This window comes from Sapajus apella, unplaced genomic scaffold, assembly GCF_009761245.1.
Source record: "Sapajus apella isolate SASKATOON/1434 unplaced genomic scaffold, GSC_monkey_1.0 scaffold14, whole genome shotgun sequence".
Taxonomy (NCBI): Eukaryota; Metazoa; Chordata; class Mammalia; order Primates; family Cebidae; genus Sapajus; species Sapajus apella.
In genome coordinates, this window is record NW_022436954.1 from 16,334,802 (window position 1) to 16,344,877 (window position 10,076).

General features: G+C 51.6%; 1 protein-coding gene across 1 annotated transcript in view; it reads left to right on the top strand.

Annotated features, from left to right (window-relative positions):
• Positions 1-1,534: 1,534 nt before the first annotated feature.
• LRP4 (LDL receptor related protein 4) overlaps positions 1,535-10,076 on the top strand; it is a 65,178-nt gene continuing 56,636 nt past the window's right edge. The window contains exon 1 of the mRNA XM_032282135.1: positions 1,535-1,754. Coding sequence (XP_032138026.1) covers positions 1,703-1,754 — 52 coding nt within the window. The 5' untranslated portion in view covers positions 1,535-1,702. The remainder of the gene's footprint in view (positions 1,755-10,076) is intronic.

Consider the following 10,076-nt stretch of genomic DNA (forward strand, 5'->3'; position numbering starts at 1 on the left):
TCCTAGTTCCAGGATCATGTAAACCTGACCTGACTCTACTGCCGCCTTCAGTCAGCAAGAAGAACTACACACCCAGAAAAGGCCTCAGTATTTGTTACTATGGTGATGCTAGTTCAACCACATTATATCTGGGTAAAAATTTCAGGCAAAACAATGTGGAAAACTGCAAGGAGTTAACACTTCACATCTTTTGTTGTTGTTGTTGTTGTTGTTGCTGTTGCAAAGTACGGTTCGTGTTAGCTTTGGTCAAAGATGGTAATTTGAAGTGAAAGCATTGAAAACAAGCAAGGATGAAATGTCAATGTATCCACTTGGAGAAATCTAATAACCACTTTGCACTATGCCAATTTACTTTCCCTCAGCTAACGCGGGCATTTGGGTCTCCCTGACTCTATATACTGGTGAGGAAAGTGAATTAATGAAATCCATAGACGATCCAAAGTCAGGAAATGTTGGCATATCAGTGGGGAGGGAAAAAATTATACGCTGGGCCGTCAGAAATTTGGGGATTTGGGCAAAAGGAAGAAAACAAGATTTAACCTGGAAAAATGGAAGGTGGTGAAATTAACCCGTATTATTAATATGCATTAGAGAGGGTAGACCACAAAGGTAAGGAAAACTAGAGACAAGCTTATGATTTTATGTAGTAAATCAAAAGTTAAATCTTGAGGGAGGGCCCTGCAGATGGGAGCTGGAAAGAGGCTGAGGGCTTTGTGGGAGTGCAGCTGCCCATGGGGATTTCTTTCCTGGCCCCCTCCCTTCCTTGTCAGGATCAGAAAGTCAAAGAAGGTGAAGAGGCTAACAACGGTGATTTACAAAGACAGCGAGGAGGAACTAAGTCTGTCTGGGCCGAATCTGGACATCTGAGCTGGAGCAACGGGACCCAGACAACCACTTCAGGAAATGAGTGAATGAAAAGAGGGGGTCGGTGAATTATTTAGCCCTGGAACAACGCTGCCTAGATCGGGGGAGGCGAGGGAGAAGAAAATCTCAGAAAAGGAATTTTGACAGTGAGAACGCTAGTTAAGATACATCACTCCAGGCCCCCTGATGTCCCTTGTTTGATGTCAATAAAGACCCAAGAGGATTATGCATCAGCAAGCCTTCAGTATTCGGAGACATCAATAAAGTCTGGACTTGGGGCAGGAATGGGGGGCCGGGGTCACGTCCAGGCGGCTTGGGTCAGCTCAGGTGCTCCTCTGAAGCATAGAGTTGAAGTGAGCCGGGGCGAGAGTTGCCTCTAGGATAATTTTTTTTTTTAAGTTAGGGACATTCGAGCAGTAGTAATAGGGACGGGCAGGGGCTCTCTCTCGGGCCAGGAATGTGGGGGCGGCCTGAGGAGGAGCTGGGCCCCGCGCAGGAGGCGCCGGCGGGTGGGGTCGGGGGACCGGGGAGCCGGGGCCAAGGGCGGGAAGGGGCCGGGCCGGCGCTGGGGGCGGGCCCAGGCGCGGTGGCGGTGGCGGGGGCTGCGGCGCTGGGGGCGGGGCGGCCGGGCCCGGGACACCCCTTCTCGGTCCCCTGGCGGGACAGCGTCGACTCTGGCAGCACTGGAGGCGGCGGCGGCTGGAGGGCGAATTGCGGGGCGCGCGGGCCGCCGTGCACCCGGGACGCTTCCCCTCCCCGGGGGACGCTCTGCGGGCTCCTCCGCCGCACAGTCCCGCGGGAGCCGGCAGGACCCCGGGCGGGCGGCGCGGGCGGCACCATGAGGCGGCCGTGGGGCGCGCTGCTGCTTGGCGCCCTGCTCTGCGCACACGGTAAGCGGCGCCCGCTGGGAAAGTTTGTCCCTGGATCCGGCCGATTCAGGACTCGCCTCCCGGGACCCGGACGGCGCGGGCCGGGGCCTGAGACCCCTCGCCCTCGCTGCTAGCAGTGGCCCTGGGGCTGCGTGCCGGGGAGGGGACCCGGAGCGGCTCCGACTCCCGCAGTCTGAGCGGGGGGCATCAGCGAAGGCGCTCCCCCGGGCTCGGATCTGGGCCGGGGCGCGGGTAAGATCTGGGGGGTTCGTTCGCTCGCCCTCCCTCGCTGCTCTTTGAAGAGCGGGGGGCTGCTTCCCTTTCAGGTTAGGAGGGGGGCTCTGTGTCCTTGGTGCGAATGAATGCGTACGAAGAAAGGGAGGCGGGCGAGGAGGGTCGCTAAGCCCACAAATTGTAAATAGCCCTCCTTCCAGGGGCTGGGGGCTCGGGCGGTTTGCGGAGAGGGGCCCCTGTGGAATCTGAGTACTTGAGTACCGGGGATTCCTCTGCTCGGAGAACAATCCCCGGACTCCAGCTCTTGCTCCCACCAAGGGGCTCTGGGGCACTGTTTGCGAGCAGCATCTCCCCTCGGCGTAGTTTCGGGGTCCCTCTCCTGGCTGCGGCCAGTCACCTCCAGGGGAGGTGGTTGCAAAGGTGGCCAAGGAGGAACGTAGAGAAGAAACTGCTGGAAGGCTCCCGCAGATCTGCCCGGCCGGGGTAGGGGGGCAGGGGGCAGGTATCCCTGAACCCCAGAAGGCAGCCTCCCGGCCCGCGCTGCGGGGCCCTGGCCCTTAGGGGAGCTGGACGGCTGCAGTAGGACCGCTTGGTGCCCGTACCCCCTGTGGTGTGTGACTAGGGCTCCGGTGGAATCTGCTTCTCCGCAGCCTCCTAACGACCCTGGGTGCACCCCGTGATTGAGCAGCTGCCTGTAGTTTGCGCCCAGAGATCAAAGGACTTTGATCCTTGTACCCCAGCCCTATTCGCCCATCGCTATTCACCGTGGTGAGAGATCCGAGTCTTCCCCATTTCCCTCACTGCCTCGACGAAGGGGACTGGGGTTCAGAATGCAGGGGTCTGCAGACCCTGCCTGGCCTTGCACTGGTTCTTTCTTTCACGTAGGACAGTTCGTGTGGAAAAAGTCAGTGCAGATTTCGGAACTTGCCTGGCAGGGGGTGGAGATGTCTGGGCACTCGTTTTAAAGATTGGTTTAGCTCCCAAATCCGACAGAGTTTTCGTGTCTGTTATCTAAACTACCTGTGGGCTCTCAGCGGCCCTTTCCGCGTCCTCTCGAGCGCGGACTGAGCTCTTTCTCAGCCCACGTTCAGCTCCGCTCTGCGCTCTCCCCTCCCCGGCTCTCTCCTGGAAGGTTATTTGTAGCCTCTTTGGCGTGTTGGGACAGCGGCCCTACTGGGGTAGGAATGTAGCTGTTCTTCCCACCACATGGGCCCCTTAAAGGGACAGCTTTGCTTTTTGGGGGGTTTCCCCCTTCGGGCTGCAAGGGACGGGGATGGAACTTTCCTCTCGGCCCCCTGGAGGAAGTTTTGAAAAAGATCAAGGGAAATGGCAAGGCACTGAGGGGGGGGAGGCGTTAAAACGGATACCAACAAAGCCAGAGAGGAGATTGTCGCCTTCTGCCCTAGGGAAGGGGGAGCTGGAAGGTTCCGGGCTGAGACTGGCCAAGAAGATTTTACTGCTCCAGAGCTGTCAGCACTGCAGATATTACACGTGCATACAGAATGGGCGTGAGAATGGGGGAAGAGAATTGGGAATATCTAATGTTTCGCAGAAAAAGAATGGGAGGGTTCGGGGTAACTCTTTTAGGTTTCTTTTTTCTTTTCTTGGAGAGGGTGTGTCACTCTGTTGCCCAGGCTGGAATGCAGTGGAGCAGTCATAGCTCACTACAGCCTCAACCTCCCAAGCTCAAGTGATCTTGAGACAGCAGTTGTGATAAGCGTGTAGTAGATCCATTAGGCCGACCTGACCTCAGCAAGGCATGAGTTAAAGACACTAAAGTTTAAGGTGACTTTGGGAGGCGAGACGAGAGGATCACTTGAGGCCAGGAGTTTGAGACCAGCCTGGCCAACATGGCGAAACCCCATCCCTACTAAAATACAAAAATTAGCTGGACGTGGTGATGTATTCTGTAGTCCCAGGTACTCAAGAGGCTGAGGCAGGAGAATCACTTGAACCCAAGAGGCAGAGGTTGCAATGAGCCAAGATCGATCCACTGTACTCCAGCCTGGGCAAAAGAGTGAGACTCTGGGGGCCGGGCGTGGTGGCTCAAGCCTGTAATCCCAGCACTTTGGGAGGCCGAGGCGGGTGGATCACGAGGTCAAGAGATCGAGACCATCCTGGTCAACATGGTGAAACCCCGTCTCTACTAAAAATACAAAAAATTAGCTGGGCATGGTGGCGCGTGCCTGTAATCCCAGCCACTCAGGAGGCTGAGGCAGGAGAATTGCCTGAACCCAGGAGGCGGAGGTTGCGGTGAGCCGAGATCGCGCCATTGCACTCCAGCCTGGGTATCAAGAGCGAAACTCCGTCTCAAAAAAAAAAAAAAAGAAAAAGATTTTGGAAGGAAACTTGATGGCTGGTAATAGCCCTGAGTATTTTCATCCTGAAGGTTAAAGTAAGGTGTGGACGACAACCATTGAAAGAGTGGAAACTGTGTTTGTTCTGGAGGTCTCATCCAGGTAAGGGAAATGTTAAAACTTCTGCCTAGGTGTGCTTAGGTAGATAGACAATTGTATCTGAGAATATGTGCAGAACAATGGAACTAAGACTGGTCTCCTTTCCATCTAGCTGTTGTCGTGGTTGTCATGACCATGGTTGTCATGGTGCTTGAGTGACCTTGTCCCTGATCTGTTGGACTTGTGAAACATACTTGGCTTGTCACTGATTTTGGATTTCCTCTTCTGTTCCCTGTTGAATATCAGATAACATCTTTTGGACTGGCACATGGTATTGAGAATGACAGGTGCAAGAGAACCAAGTCTGGCCGTGTCTGATACAGAGCACGTTGGGTATGTCCATCTTTGGGCCAGCAAAGAACACAGGAGGTCACAGAGGACAGAGTGTTGTATAGCTCCTCCTTCACTCTTTCTGCTGATTAACTGCCAGTCTTAACTGCTAGAAGGAAAATGGGAGACATTGTTTATGTTGCTGCCCCTTTAAAGAAAAAAAAAATCGAGGCCGGGCATGGTGGCTCATACCTATAATCCCAGCACTTTAGGAGGCCAAGGCGGGTGGATCACCTGAGGTTGGGAGTTTGAGACCAGCAGCTTGACCAACATGGAGAAACCCGCCTCTACTAAAAGTACAAAATTAGCAGGGTGTGGTGATACATTCTTATAATCCCAGCTACTTGGGAGGCTGAGGCAGGAAAATCACTTGAACCCAGGAGGCGGAGTTTGCCATGAGCCGAGATCGCACCATTGCACTCCAGCCTGGGCAACAAGAGCAAAACTCCAACTCAATAAATAAATAAATAAATAAATATCAAAATTAGGGGGTTCCTAAATAGGAACAGAATTTCAGGGACTACTTTAAGAAGTAGTCTTGTCTTTTTTATGATTGGGCAAAATTACGAGACAGTCTGTGCCTTTGGTTGACTAGACCGTTAGCCTGTTCCAGCCACAGCCTCTACATTCCTTGATGCAGCTTAGCCACGAGTTTTGTCACAGTTGCCTGGGCATGGGGCATCTGGGCCCCAGACTGTGTCTGGACTGCCATCTCATCTTCAGCAGCGGAAGCCCTCCTCCCCTCCTCAGCCTGTGAGGATTCAGTGTCCCAGGGAAGACTCAGTGCTGACTGGTTAGCTGGCAGAGCCTGACTGTGGCCTTATAAATAGTTCTGATGACTGCATGGGCTTGCCACACTCACTCCAGCTTACAGCTAGCAGAGATGATTTCTTCCTCGTGCAATCAGGAGCATTCCTCAAACTAGGCTCCGCACTCATTCATTTGTTCATTCATTCAGCGAACACAAGCACTAACATCATCACTGTATACATAGCTCGGTGGATGAGAAGCACTCACAGACCTGGGTTGTTTTTTTTTGTTTTTGAGACGGAGTTTCACTCTTGTTACCCAGGCTGGAGTGCAATGGCGCGATCTCGGCTCACCGCAACCTCTGCCTCCTGGGTTCAGGCAATTCTCCTGCCTCAACCTCCTGAGTAGCTGGGATTACAGGCACGCGCCACCATGTCCAGCTAATGTCTTGTATTTTTAGTAGAGATGGGGTTTCACCATGTTGACCAGGATGGTTTCGATCTCTCGACCTTGTGATCCACCCACCTCGGCCTCCCAAAGTGCTGGGATTACAGGCTTGAGCCACCGTGCCCGGCCAGACCTGGGTTTGAATCTTGGCTCTGGCAATTCTTGGTGACCCTTTGCAAAATCTCCCTGAACTTCACGGTTGTTACCTGAAAAGATAGGTAGGGTAGGGGGAGGGAAGTAGTAATAAATTATCACATAGGAATATCATAAAAGTTACATGAGGTAAATGTTCAAACTATACAGCACGGAGCTTGGCAACTACTGTGTTACTATAGAGCTGGATACACGTTAGCCGTAAGCAAAGTTGTATAAGTGGATCAGAGATGATTCTTGCCTTTAGAATAGGGGAGCCAGGTAAATAATTGTGCTACTGTGTTCCATGCTAAAATTGAGACCTGGTCCTTCATTCTTTTCAGCTGATCTTTTGTCTCTTTTAAAGATCTGCTCTTCTTTCTCCCCTTGAAAAGGTGATGGAGTTGAAGCATAGTTCTGTCCTGTGCCCGCTCCTAGAAAAGAGGTCTCCTAAGCTGTAACATCAGTCTAGGAGAACTCACTTTGCTTTGTTCTCTTGAGAAAGGTCTGGGGAAATGGAGCTTTTCCTCTGAGAGCTTCCCTTTTTTCCTTTTTTTGAGACGGAGTTTCACTCTTGTTACCCAGGCTGGAGTGCAATGGCACGATCTCGGCTCACCGCAACCTCCGCCTCCCGGGTTCAGGCAATTCTCCTGCCTCAGCCTCCTGAGTAGCTGGGATTACAGGCATGTACCACCATGCCCAGCTGATTTTTTGTATTTTTAGTAGAGACGGGGTTTCACCATGTTGACCAGGATGGTCTCGATCTCTTGACCTCGTGATCCACCCGCCTCGGCCTCCCAAAGTGCTGGGATTACAGGCTTGAGCCACCACGCCCGGCTTTTTTTTTTTTTTTTTCCTAGAGACGGAGTCTTGCTCTGTTGCCGAGGCTGGAGTGCAGTGGCACAATCTGGGCTCACTGCAATCTGCACCTCCTGGGTTCAAGCGATTCTCCTGCCTCAGCCTCCTGCGTAGCTGGGATTACAGGCATGTGCCACCACCACCACCACCCCTGGCTAATTTTTGTGTTTTTAGTAGAGACAGGGTTTCACCATGTTGGTCAGGCTGGTCTCCCAACTCCTGATCTCATGATCCGCCTGTGTCAACCTCCCAAAGTGTTAGGATTACAGGCATGAGCCACGGCGCCTGGCCAAGAGCTGCCCTTCTTACGTGGTCAGGGATGCAGCCTAGCAACCTCTCACCCTAAGATTCCTGTGACATAGGGTGAGAGGGCCTGGCCGGGGACTCTTGTAGCTGGAACACTTTAGAATTCCAAGCCCTCCCTCCCATTGGCCTGAGAAAGGAGTCCGGCTCCAGAGCTCATAACGTAGTCATTGCCCCAATCTGGGAGCTGAGCTGTTTGTGGACCCTTCCCAGTGACCATCTTCAATCAGGAAGCCTGTCAGTGTGCAGGCCTAATTGATGCGGGTCTCCAGCCCCGAATGGCCCCCAACCCCCAGCTCCTCCACCTCAAAGTTTGACCCTTGTTGTCTCTTTCGTTTCTTCTTTTTAAGTTGGTGCCAGCGATGTGATGTTTTTGGGAGTCTCGGAAAGTTGACGGTAACCAAGAGCAGCCGTTAAAAGAGCCAGTTCTCTAGCTTTCTGGCGGTTGCTTGACTCCATTTTCTGTTGTGCGTTTTTGATTTAGCAAGACACAAACATCCTAGATGCCCTTGGGCGCCTCTTCTGCCCATCCAAGCAGACCGACTTCATTCTTTCACTGCTCACAGGCATTCCCATCCTTGCTCTCAGATGAGCGGAATGACTGTTAGCTCTCCCTGACACCTCGTTTCCCCATGCGGAATGGGACTCCCCTATCACTCAGGTTCGAATGAGGAGGGGAGGGGCGCTGCCTGGGACCCAAGTGGGGGGAAGCCTGGCTGGGACTTGCTGCAAGCCCTGACTTGGCCTATGGGAGCTCCCCCTCACCTCTGTGCAGAGTGAGGATCAGAGCTGCAAGCAGAGCCGGAAACAAAAGACTGGGAGCAAACCTCCCATCTGGCTGAGAGGCAGTGACACAGAGGTGCAGCTGCGTAATTTATCACCGGTGGTTTTCTGGACCTGGGAAGCTCCTGGCTCCAGGTAGCGCCTTTTTGGGGGAGAGGACCCTCCCTCTGTCTGGGTATAGGGCAAATCAGGTACAGAGAAGGGTATCAGGAGATGACACCTGATTAGCACGTGAAATAAGCTGCAAGGTTGTAAATGCCTCCAGGGATCTCTCCCAGCTCGAAGCACCACTTCCTGTCATGCCTAGGGGGAGGAAGCGGGGAGGGGGAGTGCTCTAAGTGTTCCCTTCCTATGTTCCCAGGGCCCCAGCCTTGGAGCTGGTCTGCCACCATGTGCAGGCCTGGATGAGGACAAGAGACCGCTTCTCTGTTGAGTTGATTGTAGCCTCCTTCTAAACAAGTAGAGAGGCCAGGTTATGACATCCACAAGCCTAGCAAATAGGAAAGGTGAGCTCCAGGCAGGAAAGGGGAGCTCCAGGCTTTCCACCCTCCCACCACAGGCAGTTTAAACAAGGAGTTTCAACCACAGGCTCAGAGAGCCAGTAGAAACCAACAACTCTACAATGTATCTCCCTCAAATGAGAATTTCTGCCCTTCTAGGAATGATCTCCTCCAATGACAATTTTTGCAAACTGTGGGACATGTGGATTTACAAACTGGGATATGTGATCTAAAAAAATCCAATATATTTCTGGAGCAGTTAACATTTTTGAGAGCTTTGCTGTGTCTCTGGCACTGTGATAAGTATTTAGTGTATGATATCACATTTACCCCTCACAATATCTTTATGAGGTAGGTACCATTAGATTCCTGTCTTATATTAGCTAGGTGTGGTGGCTCATGCCTGTAATCCTAGCACTTTGGGAGGCTGGGTGGGCAGATCAGTTGAGGTAAGGAATTCGAGACCAGCCTGGCCAACATGGTGAAACCCCGTTTCTGCTAAAAATACAAAAGTTAGCTGGCACAGTGGCACATGCCTGTAGTCTCAGCTACTCATGAGACTGAGGCTGAGACGGAAGAATTGCTTGAACCTGGGAGGCAGAGGTTGCAGTAAGCCAAGATTGTGCCACTGCACTCCAGCCAGAGTGACAGAGCAAGACTCCGTCTCAAAAAAAAAAAAAAACAGATTCCCATCTTACAAAATGGGAAGCAGGCTCAGAGCAGTTTTGCTATCACACAAGTAGTGAGTCACGAGCCAGTTTTTGAACCCAGTCTCAGCTGTTAACCCCCCATCCCATGCTACCTCTTGAAATAGAATAATTTCAATCCAGGTTATCCCAGAAGATCTAGGTTGGGAAGATCTGTATTTCATCTTGGATTGACCTCTCCTCTCTGTTTTCAGACATTTCCTTCTCAGGGAGTCTCAATGCATAAGGAATTACTTCTCAGGTGCTTTTTGAGGGAGAGACACTTTATTTTTATTTACTTTTTTATTTTATTTTATTTTATTTTTAGAGACAGGGTCTCACTCTATTGCCAAGGCTGGAGTGCAGGGGCATGATCATAGCTTACTGTAGCCTTGAAGTCATGGGCTCAGGAAAAGAGAGCTACTTTAAAAGCCTTCCAGAAAATGTGCTTTGTTGCTCCCTGAAACCACGTGTTACTGTGTGGACCTTCTTATTTGAGATGTAGGGGGAAAGGAAAGCAATATTTTGAGCAGCCCTTCACAGAGCATAGCCATGTTTGAGCAGTGTTGGATCTGTGAAATCTGTTGAAAGCTTCCAGGTAGGGCAACCATAATTTTGAGGATCTATACAAAGACAGCCTGGCATCAGCTACATTCCTGGGTTGAGAGAGAAGACGTATCCAGATGAAGATAATGGGATTAGTACAAATAACGAGAACAATAATAACAGCTGCCTCGTATCAACCTCATGTGTATTATCTCATTTAGACCTCCCGGCCACCCTATGGAATAGGCACTGTTATTACTCCTGATTTACAAAAGTGGAAACTAATCATCCATTACTTTTTTTTTTTTTTTTTTTTGA